The 13,957-nt window shown below is 42.7% G+C and overlaps 2 protein-coding genes across 5 annotated transcripts in view; one reads left to right on the top strand and one right to left on the bottom strand.

Annotated features, from left to right (window-relative positions):
- Positions 1-341: 341 nt before the first annotated feature.
- On the bottom strand, positions 342-7,105 carry LOC146190907 (PC-esterase domain-containing protein 1A-like). Of its 3 annotated transcripts, XM_084599859.1 has the most exons (8): positions 6,915-7,105; positions 6,744-6,837; positions 6,580-6,659; positions 5,428-5,648; positions 4,888-5,101; positions 3,209-3,378; positions 2,107-2,251; positions 342-611 (listed from the first exon to the last, which is right to left on the bottom strand). In XM_084599859.1, the coding sequence occupies exons 2-8, from the start codon at positions 6,817-6,819 to the stop codon at positions 447-449; spliced, it is 1,071 nt and encodes a 356-aa protein (XP_084455985.1). In that variant the 5' UTR covers positions 6,820-6,837; positions 6,915-7,105; the 3' UTR covers positions 342-446. The 3 variants fall into 3 exon arrangements, with proteins under 3 accessions (XP_084455985.1, XP_084455986.1, XP_084455984.1); XM_084599860.1 differs by having other exon boundaries at positions 4,888-5,038; positions 6,744-7,105; XM_084599858.1 differs by having other exon boundaries at positions 6,744-7,105.
- A 239-nt stretch (positions 7,106-7,344) lies between these two features.
- Positions 7,345-13,957, top strand: part of SREBP (Sterol regulatory element binding protein) — a 29,900-nt gene continuing 23,287 nt past the window's right edge. The window contains exons 1-4 of one of the 2 annotated variants that reach the window (XM_084601291.1): positions 7,345-7,542; positions 8,268-8,551; positions 9,846-10,109; positions 10,942-11,132. In XM_084601291.1, the coding sequence (XP_084457417.1) occupies positions 7,512-7,542; positions 8,268-8,551; positions 9,846-10,109; positions 10,942-11,132 (770 nt within the window). In that variant the 5' untranslated portion in view covers positions 7,345-7,511. The remainder of the gene's footprint in view (positions 7,543-8,267; positions 8,552-9,845; positions 10,110-10,941; positions 11,133-13,957) is intronic. The other variant, XM_084601292.1, reaches the window with a different exon arrangement.

The raw sequence follows: 13,957 nt of genomic DNA on the forward strand, positions 1-13,957 counted from the left end.
ACAGCTGTCGCCAGATTATGACCAAACTACTTGTTGAAAAGGAGACGAGTAAATTTTGAGCCTAAAGCAAGCATTCAGTGCCAAAAATACACCTCTACACATTGCCTTTGCGCTGCCCGTGATAGCTCAAGAGCGCCTTGTCGCACGGCACAAGCACACCGGCAGCCACCAAAACAGGAAGCCTGCAATGACTGTGGTATGATGTGACCAAATATGGCAGTGCAATGCTCCAGAGCTGTAAAGCATCTATACAGCTCAGCCAGAAGCTCCAAAGTAATCAAGTATGTGCTGAGTATGTCAGCAGAATTGTACGCACAAAAGAGAAACAAAAATTTTGCTTTTTTATTATCAGCAGAACTTATAACTGCACCCCTCCCTGGTGCAGCCACATGTGCGACATAAATGGTATCGCAAACTAAATTTTTTCTGTCTCGTAAATTTTGTCGTTATTTGTTCCTTGGACCGCTTCGTCCTCGGTCTTCATTATAGTACCCTTGCTGCCTTTCACGAGAAGGGTTTGACTGCTGATGTTGGTACTTGTTCCTCCAGTTCCCCCTCTTCGCCTTAGGGCGAAACACTGCTGGTGCGACATTTGTTGCATTCTTGATAACCTGTAGAGGAATCAATGAGATGGGTAAATGACCAGCATATATCAATCATGATGAGGAAAGTTAAACACATATTGTGGCCTCATTTCAGGTAATTCCTTTGCTGTCTATTGTAAAAGGCACAGCTAGAGATGGTTACATCCACAGCCACGTGCATCATGTCTAAAGCCACCACACATAAAAAAAAAAAAAAAAAGCTGCCTTTGTAAGCATGCACGTTGAGCTGCATACTGCATTTCGCAGCAGCCATCGCAAGGGGAAAAATCTCTTGACCCAACATAAATTTGGTACATAATAACTGGAAATAGCTAACATTTATCCATGGAGAAAGCATTATCCCCCTTCCTCGCATACACAATACATGTGAATCATCAGCTATTAACATATTTTTTGTCCTGGGTGTGAGGGACAAGCTATGGAGATTAGGGCGATTCATGTACTGTTCTCGTCGTTTTGGCCCCGAATTGCTTTTGTATAAGGCACAGCCACGAAAACATACAAGTGGACACAGCAAGATATTCCAGTTCTATTTTACATGAAATAGTAAAATAAAAGTATAATCATGTTATTGCTTACAGCAGAAGAAGGTGTTGCATATATATCCGGCTATAGCAAAACCTAATCTCCAATACAATAAACACCCGGATATAGTAAAGTGAAATTGAGGTCTTAGTTCGTCTTTCATAGACGATTGTACATTTTTGATTATACATAGTAAGGACATTTTTAATAAAAATTGGTTATAGTAAATTGCATCTGGCCCTAGCGACATACTTCTCATGAAATAACATCATGACATGTGCGCAACCTTGCATTGCGCAGTATTTTTTTTTTTGAGAAAAATATCAATCAAATTGTGTTCTTTTCTTTTTATTTTTTAATGGCTTTACCACCAAGCCAAGCAGCTTTAGGAGGAAGCCAGCTTTATGAGGGCCTTTAAGTCGTGAGGCCAAGCATGCGGTGTGAATGGGAAAAAAAAAAAATAAAACTGGCTATGAACGTGGAAAGAAGGCAGTGCGGTCTACCGAGTGCCACAAAAGCAGGGAAGGGAAGGAATGACCAAAATTACATAGCACTGGGTAGCGCGAAGCATGAGGAATTGGTGGCATGAGCAGCTTTGTAGTGCTTGGCCATGTCGCGCGTTTTTCTCAACTAGTATTGTGCCTTAAGTGACAGAAAAAAAAGAAGACTATGTAGTGCCCATGCAAAGCTTTAGTTTTCCCATGAAATAAAACTTGTATTGTTTCCGTAGCCACACTATATTAAAGCTAAAGTGGTACTCCCACAAGATATTGAACATAAAATCCAATAACGGAAAAAAAAAATCACACAAAGAGACGATAAAAGAAGGATGGAAAGTACTTCAGAGCGCTTCTTTTAAAAACCAACATGACATATTTAGTAGGTAGCCAATACCAGACAGCATCTCTAAGGCCATTTCCTTACTAACAATTGATAGAGTAAAGATTTTTGTTAGTCCGAGAGGCTCACAGCTCACCTCTGTCTTGATTCTCTCGTCCTTGCTGAAAATGGTACTGAAGGAGAGGTCAGCAGGAAGAGTGCTTTCATTGGCTTTGTTGTCTTCAGACATATCAACTCCTTCAGCATTCAAAATCTCTCTTTCCTTTTCATACAGGAACACACTGCAAGAAATCAAAAGGACGATAGGAAGCATGAATGGAAGAATTACAGCTTGTATTGCACCTTAAACTACCATGTGGCCTAAACTATCATGTGTTAAGTTATGTATGTTTAAGAACATGTATCCCTACTGCTTTACCTTATTATTCTTTCTGTACCACCCCGCCGGGATGGCGCAGTGGTTACGGTGCTCGGCTACTGTTCCCATGGACGCGGGATCAAGTCCCGGCCTCGGCGGCCACTTTTCGATGGAGGCGAAAAGCAAGGTGCCCGTGTGCTGTGCGATGTCAGTGCACGTTAAAGAACCCCAGGTGGTTGAAATTTCCGGAGTCCTCCACTACGGCGTCTCTCATAGCCCGAGTCGCTTTGGGACGTTAAACCCCACAAACCAACCAACCATCTTTCTGTACCATTTTGAGCACCACATGTATAATATACTGCTCACTTCTTGTCATCAACAGTAAAGGAAACAAAATTATATAAGCAGCCTTCCTCACCACAGCAAGGCAGGTAACTCAGTCACTATTCAAAGCGAAATACACGTAGGTTGTCTGCGCTGGGTTTCACCACAAAACTGCATACTTTGCCTTTCTGCATTCAAATCTGCAATTCCGCAAAGTAAACATATATGCAGATGGCTGGCTCATCCCAAGTGATGCATGTCTGCTAGCTAAGCAGCGTCACAATAGACGACTGGCAAGACGTCAGTAAAAAAAAAGTGCCCAGTAGCTATTATCATAAACACAACAGGCTCAAATATATCAAAAGGTGCACACCACAATTTGAAAAAAAGAAAAATAAATAAATAATAATAAAACGAACCAGTTATTTTTTTAAGTGGTGCAAGCAAATAAGTTTTATGGCAAAAATCAACAAACAATGCACACAAATATTAACCATGAGAATAGCAGCAATCCAGCGTGCACAGTACAAATGTAGTCCTTGTTAAAGTCACTTACACCTTTGGAAGCCTTTCGCCCCACGATATGGCAATATGGCTCAGCACAACATTGGTGCAGAGACGCACTGCCATAGGCGCCCAGTGAATTCCATCTGCGGCCCGATGCTCCAGCAGCATACGTAAACAGTAGTGTATATCAACGACATCATAACCAAACTTGTCTGCTGTCTAGAGATAAATCAAAGAAAGTGCCAATGTGTGTCAATACTCTGCTGTAACGAAAGGCAACCGAATGCTACTCCAACAGATTTTAAAATTTTCACACAGAAGAGTTCAGCAGTTCTATTTTGGTAACTGGTGCACTAAAGTGATCTTTCAGCTCGTCTTTTTCTTGTGGAACCTCGGTCTACATTCTTTGAGCATTCTCATAAGCTTTGAATTATTGTCCCTTGCAGCCGATTTCCTTATTAAAATAGGATCAAACGTCTCTGTTCCCACTCTTTTCTGAACCAACTGCAGTGACTAGGAGGAGCCAATGAGCACAGAGTCTTTCCAGCAATTGCGCGATTTCTTGTTGCATTGCGGTGGGTAGAGGAATATGTGGAGTTATTTCATAAACACAGTGCGTTTGATCCGGGCTTGTTGATCCAGTGATATGTTCTCTAACTGCAAGTATGTATTTATGAAATATTATTACTAATAATATTATTTCATTTTATTGGTTATTTAGTTATTATATAAATTAAAAATATTATTTACATCATTTTCAAAAGCAGTATTAAAGATCCCTTTGGGTATCGTAATGCATTATAGTATTTTTATTGGCCATTACAGAGTGACGAGGTTGAGTCTCGCGAAGCAAAGGGTACGGCCATATTTTGACAGCTGTAAACTTGTTTTACCACTATGTTGTTTGTGACTAAAACAATTTGTTCACAGAAATCTGGAAAACAAAATAACAGTGAGAATTTTTCCAGACCATTTTGTAGTGCACTTTCAAATCTAAATTCAAGAAACAGAAATTCAGCCTTGTTTCCAATCTGCAAAATTTGGTAGACATTAAATTTAATTTTTTCTTTCTTTATAATTGTCCCATAAGTACTCTTTCTCGGTCATTTTTAGTAAAAAAGCGAAGCATAGTAGCTCAAGAGAAAGCCCTGTTTTCTCAGGGCAAATATGTATAAATGATGCACCACATAATTATATGCCTGACAAGTATCGAGCTCAATTTTGTTTTTTCACATAATCCTTTCACTTTACACCTGCAGTTTTTTCATAGCAACCACATCTGTCAGACTTTTGTAGACATGCTAATACCAAAAACAATCGTTTAATGTCATGACAGCTTTTTTAAGCACCCAAATGCATTTAAGTAACACTGCCTGATTTTGCATAGTCCAAAATGAAATTAAGTCAATACTAACATTACAGTAACACACTTTTCGCAAACAACGCTCTAGCCCATCTATATAGTGAAGCTGCAGCTAAGCCAAAAGTAGTTTAAAAATAGTTTAAAATCAGCGGCCAAAAGGTATGAGACACTTTTGAAATAACATCATGAAGTACCTTCACTTGTTTCCAGTGGCAAAATGCAAAGGTGGGAAAGTGGATTTTGAGCAAAACTCTTAATTACTCAGTTTTCAAAATACTTATTTCCATTTAATATCAATGAACAGAGACAATATTCAACAGGCTGAAGAAAGCACAATAATAAAGAGGTCGGAACAAAACCATTACCTCGCGACAGAAGTGATTAGCTTCAAGGACATGATACCGCAACGAGTATTTGAGAAACTCCAGCTGCGGTATGAGAAATCCCCCTCGCACATCTTGAGCAAGGGGAGCTGTAGTCAGCCACATTACCAAGGTGTGGGAGGGAAGACACTGCCTGAGGTCCAAAAAAAATTGATGCAAGTTCTTTTTGTACTCTTCTACACCATTAGGTCCCCATCTATAATGAAGAAGTAAAGTATTTCAGTGCGCATTTGAAGATAAGAAATTCATATACATAATGTGAACATCAACCGCTTTTCCACATTAACCAAAATAATAAAAAGTAGCAGGAAATTTTTCAGCTCCAAAAAATGAACACAGACGCTGCATTTATGATGACCTGCCACTTGATTTCTAAGAGTGGTAAACTCAACTGAGAAGTCATGCAACAGTTTAATAGTGGCAAATTTAACAATTGCATTAATACTGACACAAATTTTTCATGTAAATGAGGCATTAAAGTGATTAAAAACTCGCGCATTTATACATGTAGTAGTCACTAACCGTGTAATGTCCCAAAGACAAGAGCCAACCATGATAATGTCTGGAGGGCTGACATTCATTCTGGCTATGATTGATTTTACATAATCGCTGTATATTCTTGTCAGGAAGTAGAAACTGATGGTTGTTTCCTTCATATTGAACACCCTCTCTTCTAAATAGTCACGTCCATTAGTCTTCTCGCCATGACAGACGAGTATGTCACCCAAGCAGGTTTTTTCCATCTGCAGAAAAAAAAAAAATATTACGAGGTGAAGGCCAAGAGCGGATTTATTGACATTATCAGACGTCTATAAAATGCCTATAGCCTGGTTTGCAATATCCCAAGGAGCCCGTTGGGATCGCCAAGCATGCAAATGCACGACCAAACAAGTTGTGCACGCTTTGAGCAAGAGTTGCAGCGAGTCATGCAAACTACTAACGCAGGTGCAATGCGCCCAGAAGCTTCGAACACTAGTTCATCGGGTACGACAGTGACACGCCAAAGCGGGCAGAACTCCTCAGCAGGCCCTTTAAGATTACTAACGTATGTAAACCAGAAGAATTAAACAAATTGCTCCTAACTAAACCACAAGACCGGGTTAAGTGGAGAAATATGGGAGAGGCCTTCGCCCTGCAGTGGGTATAATCAGGCTGATGATGATGATGATGATGAAACCACAAGATACTCTACACGACCAGAATAAATGCGGACGGCATAAAAGCACGCAGTCGCGAACATTGAAGCAGTAAACTGTCCTTGGGCTGCGAAAGACGCCTTGTGTACAACTGATTTCGATCACATGTGATCGTTCAATGAGCCTTGAAGTAGAACAGCACACGGGCGTGCTTTCGCATTTTATCTTCACTGCTCGAACCGTGGCTTGTATATCTTGCGCTTGCATTTTATGCATGCGATCTGCCCTGAGCACTGTCTACAGTTTAAGGCTATTAAACACGAGCACTAGGAAACACGAGCACGACAGTATATTCAACAAAGATAAATTTGTTAACTTTGCAGTATGAAAGGTGACTTCCACTCGAGCAGTACTCGCAAAAGACCAGTCTTTGCTCAAACATATTCAAAACATCTCTGAACTTGAGCTACCGGTTACAGTTAGTTTTATCTAGCCCTTCATTATTTGGCGCGAGGAATAACAGAAGACAGTTACCTACCTTTGTTTTCAGTCTTTGGTTTGAAATGAGCTGATCAAACTGGTACAGACACAGCAAGTCTTTGTATATCGCTCTAATATCTAAAAAAAAAAAAAAAGCAAAAGTGACTCTCAGTGCGGGCACATAGATACACGCATGTATACATACAAAACATAAGCACTTACTTGAGCATCCCATCAACGTCACATGCTTTCCATCCAACAAAGAGCGGACATCGCTACTCGAAAAAATACCCGGCATGTTTACCAGAGCAAGCGTCTGTAATTGACAATGCGCGAGCTACTATTCTTCGATGACGTCTGTAACACAATCTTCTAACACAGTCTTCAAATTACCCGCTTCTTCTTCTTTGCGATAATGTATACGCTTGAACGGTAATACTATCGCTGATCTCCGAGGCAAGACTGCAGCACTTCAGAGAGTTGAACTTGTAACGCTACTAACACTGTCAAAACTTTTGTCATGGCGAATGACACGACTCAAGAACAGACACATGGAACTACGAATCTGTCAGTCTGTCATGTGCTCTTCAAGAAGGTTTCGGTTTCGGTTCCTTTTATTTTTTTTTTGATATTCCCTGCCTTAGCCTTGGCGCTGTCATCACTAGAGATGCTTTGGGCTGAATAGCGACTCTTTAAATATTGAATTATTGGTTCTAATGCGTGCTACTCTATAAAACAAGTTTATTTTATTAGTTTGATATTTTTAATATTTACAAAACAATTTCTGCAGATGACGTGGTGATACATGCTGATGACGTCAAATCACCCGATCGGTGGCGTGCTTTCGATTGGTCCAGTTCTCGTGGTCTCATGTCGGAAGCGTAAGCGGTGTTTTGTGGTAGTGACATGCGTCTGAAAATTTCCTTTGAATAAGAATAGTTCTCTGAGAACTTGCTGTATATCACGAGGCAACACAAGAAATACGATGCCATGGACACCACGTCTTCTTCGGACATCGACGGTGCGTACCGTTGTCACTCGGTGAACATAGCTGCGACCGTTCCTCGAGATATGCACGACCCTTTCCCTGCGTTCATGGAAAACAGTAAATATCGCAGTAAACACGAGCAGCGTTACGACCAGCTTGCTTGTTTACTTCCTGTGCCAGTCATTGTTCAGGTATTTCGTGTTCGCGTCGCTAGTTGCTAGATTGATGCAATGAAGCATGTTGCATCACTGTCATCCTGCTACGTTCGCTTTTCGTTGACGCGCAAGTAATTTTGGACAAATGCTTTTAAATCAGGGTCAGGATTGCATGTCAAGCTAAGCTGGCAATGTAATAAAAACAAAACTGTCTGTGAGTGATTGACGGCTTTGTGGTGAGGATAAACACAGCATGCACTGAGGGTTATGCTAATAAATAATGTTTCGCTTGTATTATCAGACCTTGAACAAACTGGGAAAGGTTATCGTTGTATAATTAATTTGATCGCACATGTACGGTTCACCGAAGAAATCGTCGTGTTTCATTGGTTGGCAGTACAGGGTTTCCAGCACTACAGGACCGCTGCCAGGGGTGAAGGTGCAGTAGAAATTAAGATAATAAGCAAGTAAAAAAAAGCTTTTGAGCATGACCTGCTTAGCCATTTTGCTTCTATTGAAAAGTAATTGGCCTCACGACAGGTATTTGCTGAATTTATGTGGTAATTCATTTTCGTAAATAAATGTGTCACTCTTAATTTTCAGACATGTTCAACTTGATGCCCGAGTCCCTGATTGGGTCCTCGGAGCTTTTCGACAATGACCTTCTGGGAAGCTTGCCGATGCTGCCGGATGACCCGGCACTCATGGGCATTAAAGAAGAGGATTTGGACCTTGAGTTTTTCGATGGAGAAGCACCTTTGGCTGATGGGCTGGTGACCAACCCCAACTCGTACTTGACGAGTGAGCCGGTGGTGCCCACTATCCTCCAGGTAGCAACATCTGTCCAGGAGCCCCCCAAGCGTACGCTGGTTGTGCAGCCACAGAAGGTGCATTTGCCTGTTGGCTCATCAAAATTATCCCTTCTTGTTCCAATGGGTGGAGAGCTGTTGTAGCCCTCCTTGTTGTAGTGTAAGCGCCCAGAAATGAAAATGGAGGATGATCGACCAGATGAACTTTCCACTTATGTGGCTTGAGTCAGACGTTGGTGCAGAAGATTGGATGATGTAATGGGTGACCTGAAGGCCTTTTTATAGTAAACATGCAGCACTTGCTAAAGCAGTGTAATGTGTGCATTATAAGATTTCTATCTTGAATGGGAAAAAACGGTCTAACCCAGGATATCTGGTGAAACACTTATAGGGTGCACAGCTCTGACCTTAAGCTACATGGCTCTGAACACATAAAATCACCGCAGCAGTTTGGAATGTTTGGTATATTCCTTGGATTTTCGATGGCCATCGGAAGTAGTAAATGTGAACGCAGGAAGCATGTTATAGGTCAGATTTTGTAGTGAGGAGGAAGAGTCTGCCATGATAAAAGCTACGTTTATGCAGAGCATGTGGTGTTATTTTTATTTTTTTAATTACAACATTGGATATATCCCCACTAAGTTTGTATTATGCGATGTTCACTATAGGCAACCGGAGATGGCACTTGCTGCTGATTGTCCAGGGAAAGGTGGGCACAGTAATACATTGAAACTCTGCTCTGAAGCTGCGTTGCTCTACGGCAATTTAAAATGATAGACATATTGAAGGCATGCAGTGTGCATATAGTGAGTTTCTTAAATTTTCCTGCTTGAGGCTATTTAGGAGCCCTCAAAGGCAGGCACAAACTGCTTGCTGGGATGTACAGTCTTTGTCAAAAGTGTAGAGCCCAGGGGGTCTGCTTTTGAGCCGCGCAGCGGCGCTGATTTAGCGTTATGGGAGGTACTTCCCATTGGAGAGGGTATGACAAAAGATCTTCTTACCACCAAGAGATTCGGAACACTGGACATCCATTACAAGCCGCACGAAGGGGCTCAGAAGCAGACCCCCTGGGCTCTACACTTTTGACAAAGACTGTACATAGCTGGAAATTTGTGCAGATGGCTTCGAATAATTTTGGTGTTGATGTCGGAGCCAGTGGTGTTTCATTTCAACAATTGTTTCTTTTTTGAGGGGTTAAGGAGAAAACTTGCCAAAAGGTGAATATGTGGGTTCTTGGGGAATTATTTTTTTTTTTCGCTTTTTTAAGATACTGTAGGGGGAAAAAGCCAGAATAGGGATTTTTTTTTTTCTGTTTAAGGGAAATTTTTGTCACAGTGTGGGACATCACTAGGTGGTGGTGTAAACTTGACAGGTGTGCATCCCGGCAGCGACAACGGGAACAACGCACAACCAGCCCACCGCAGTGGCTGCGACGGCTGCTGCCGCCACCACCAGTCGGCAGCCCCAGAAGGTGACGGTGGTGCGACCGTTTTCACATCAGGCTGTGGCACCTCGAGTGGCCACGCTGCAGCCCAGCCCTATGCCCTCAGTGGCCGAACTCCTGGCCGCTCTCAAGGAGCAGCAGACACAGCAGCAGCAGCGCATCAGCCGGCTTTCACAGCTGCCCACTCAGAAGGTGAGGCCTTTTGCTCACCGCCAGCTGCATATTTTCTCCTCCTACAGAGCAACGGAATATATTTATAACTGTTTTTTGCCTTAGCCTGCCTTTTATAGTGTTACGAAAATAAAGCACCTTTAGAAGTGGAAATGAGAAAGCCAAAAAGGCATTGTGCGGCGCTTCGTGGCTTATCCGGAGCTATGCACAGGCTGCATTGCAGGTAGCAAGTTCGCAGTGTTAAGAAGGGGAGAAAGCTTTGGAAGTCTCAGCTTTAAAGAGTAGTGGCCCAGCTTCCTTATAATATCTGATTGGTATGTGAAGTATTCGAATTCGAAGTGCACTATCCAGTGGGCTTCATCCGTCTTTGGGTTTATGGTAGAGAGAAGGCAGGAAGATAGGGCCCATGACAACATATCATAATGAACAGGGGCTAAAAGGCGAGCCTCAGTTTGCTAACCAACTTTTCGAAGATGGGACGTACACCCAGGCTAAGGCAAGTTTTCACTTTGAAGTTTGGATTGGCGTTTCCTCTTGGGTTTTTCATTTTGTTTTGTGTCGTCTTTGCCTTTAAAAATATCGGGAGTTTGCCTTAGAAGATTGTAGATTTTTTTGGTTTGTTTAGGAGTAACTGCGCTGTAAGCACCGTCCCTGCGTATGTGAAACTGTATACATTGATGTTTGTAATTTGCCTTGTGCATGACCAAGGCATTTGTGGTGGAACTGTGCAGCTGGTATGGTGATACTTATTTTGAATTTGCTTGCATAGTACTGCAGGAAATGAAATGACAGCTTGTAAACGTAACTTACTTTAAACTGAGATTTCCTTGCCGGTTCTGCGGTCACGATGTAGGTTCAGCAGATGCTGTTGCAGCAGCTGGTGAAGGACAACACATGTACAGCCAATGCGGCTGGCAGCATCCTGGCCTATGCTCCACTCTCACCTGCGCCCATGGTCACAACAGCACCCCAAGCGGCCCCGCTCTTGGCTGCCACTTCAGCTGCCGGGATTCCACTCGTTTTGGAAGCCGACAAGCTGAGCAGGTGACTGAACAGCTTGTGTCATTGATTGTAGATGAGAGCAGCTGTTTTAGAGCATTAGCTAAACTAGTTAAGTTTCTCAATGTCGTTTTCCGCAATTCAAGGTCGTATGAGAAATAGTTTCAAAATGGCAACCCAGTGTGGCCGTTGCATAGCAACGTATATATACACCACATGACCAAGGTGCTACCATACCTCGTGACCGAAATGGAACACTACCACATGAGTACACGGCAATAGCATAACAGTGGACGCAGTGGCAGTGCTCAAGCGCCGCAGTACAGACCTATACTTTCGTTTCGCTGTATATAGCCCGGTCTGGCGGGCATCGAGGTTTGACTCCTTAGTACCACCATTTATATAAAATTTGTGGGCCACCCATTTGGTACAGAAGGTTTGGGTGGTGTCAAACAATTCAGCAGATCATGGAGCACAAAATTGCTCGTTGAGTAGGTGCCTAGTCTATATAGGGGATTCGCACCGTTGACCTTTGTTCTCCCAAACCATGCCCCCAGGGATCTTCAAATGGCCATTGCGGGTTGAACAGTTTGTCGCAGGACGTTCCGGATGGTATAAAACTACAGTATTTACACGATTGTAAGTCGACCCCTTTTTCAAAATTCGAAAATCCGAAGTTGGGGGGTCGACTTACAATCGAAACTAAAGCATGACACTGTTAACAAGAGCAAAAGCAAAAACCATATCAGGATATCAAGGAGGCTACGGCGAATTGGTTTGCTCTGCGGCTTTAAGTGCAACATCCAGTTAGTGTGCGTGTTTCTTGGGAAGAATTTTGTTTTTTAACTTTAACTTCTACTGCACACCACAAACTGCAGCTGCGGGAGTGTCGATAGTTTACGCTGTTCGAATTGCGGCGACGCTTCCTTTTTGCACATCGGTCGCATCGAGTCGCGTGACATGGCGGCACTTCCAGGGAGAGTCGATGGTTGATGGAAGAGTTGACACCGCTCATTCGCGTGTTCGCACTTTTAACTTTACGACTGGCGATGCACTTTGTCACTAGCTCTTCAGTCCAAAAAAGCATTTGGTGCTTGTTCCGTGCAGTGTTCAAGGAGGCGGCTATCATTTATGCCAAATAAACAACTGCACTGTGGGCCGAAAGTTTGAAGCTCTAAACAGGCTATGTGGGAGTGGCGGTGGCAAAGAGACAATATTTTTAACTGTGATTCTAAGCGAAGAGGCTTCCAAGGGATAAAGTTGGTATGCTATCCAGAGCTGGAGGCCAAGCTTGCTGCGTATATCGCCAAAATACGTGATTTGAAATGGAGACGATTTGTACAGTCGTCAGGCAATAAATTTTCGTTGTCGAGAGCATCCACCGCGGTATGTTTTATTTTTATTTTTTTCGGGACATGCGATTTGGGGAAGTCGACTTACATTCGAGTCGACTTACAATTGTGTAAATACAGTATTCCTCGTTTTGTGCTGTATACATTGCTATCTAAATTTGGATCATAGCGTTCATCATTTCAGATGTAACGAAGGAGTATACTGGTATAGCGAAGGTGAATATACAGCATGTGATCAGGATATAAACAAAGTTGGTTACTGCTTTGTTAAATCGGTGTATGCAAAACTAAAAAACAAACAAACTTGATTTCTACAGCTAACACTCAATAATCGATCACTGCCTCAGTGTCAGCTCATTTTTTTATAACAGTTTGCGAATACTTGAATAACCGAATACAAATTGAATATCAAGTTCTTGATCTATTGATCCACAAATCTAATACCTAGAATTCAGAAGGCCGACTATTCGATACATTTCGGACAGGATTGGTGCAGGGAAGACAAATTTCAATAATTCGACCTCATTAATTTGCAGGCTCAGATATTTCGAGAGAAAAGTGTGGCCCTGGTTGATGCCCATGAAAAACCTGCGGCATTGGGCACTTGTTAATTCAGACGCAAAGGTTACATCAAAGCGCGAACCCAGAGTCAGCGATTGCCTGCATAGACCTCCCTGAACATGAATTACTGGGATCAGGGGTGCGCACCCACCTCAGGCATGCACTTTGTAGCAGGTGCATTGAAGGTTGGAAATCCCTCGTAGCCAAAATGTCGCCTAGCAGTGTTTTGCTTCTCTTAAATTTGCATCATCCTGCCGGAGTATATTTTAATGGAAGGTTGCGGAAAATTAGTTTTTTTTACTTTGTTAGACGTCTCTACCATGTTATAGCTGGCATCGCATAAAATACAGGAAAGTACACACAGTGGTGTACTAAGGGAGCGCATTTCTGCATACTAGCACAGAATTGCTCATTGGTTTGATGTATGACCTGTGGCCCACGGAGGTAGCACTGGTAATTGTGGCTAGGCAGCATGAACTTGATGAATGCATTACTCTCGTTTCAGTACAGTGTATAGCTGAACCCCGTTATAAGAGACGGATAATAACAGCCAATCGGGTATAACAGACACCATTTACCCAAATGGTTGACCCCGCCGGGGTGGCGCAGTGGTTACAGCGCTCGACTACTGTTTCCAAGGACGCAGGTTCGAATCCCGGCCTCGGCGGCCGCTTTTCAATGGAGGCGAAAAGCAAGGTGCCCGTGTGCTGTGCAATGTCAGTGCACGTTAAAGAACCCCAGGTGGTCGAAATGTCCGGAGTCCTCCACTACGGCGTCTCTCATAGCCTGAGTCGCTTTGGGACATTAAACCCCACAAACCAAACCAAATGGTTGGCCGCCCTATGACTTTCATTAATTGGACCTCTTTTTTAAGGGACATTAGATGTAGAAGACAATTGGCTGTAAAGGCCTTAAAGTTTGGTACTCAGTCTTGCTTGTAACAGACATTTTAACATT

The sequence above is a fragment of the Amblyomma maculatum genome, chromosome 4, assembly GCF_055883805.1.
Source record: "Amblyomma maculatum isolate TAMU_Amacu chromosome 4, ASM5588380v1, whole genome shotgun sequence".
In the NCBI taxonomy this organism is placed as follows: Eukaryota; Metazoa; Arthropoda; class Arachnida; order Ixodida; family Ixodidae; genus Amblyomma; species Amblyomma maculatum.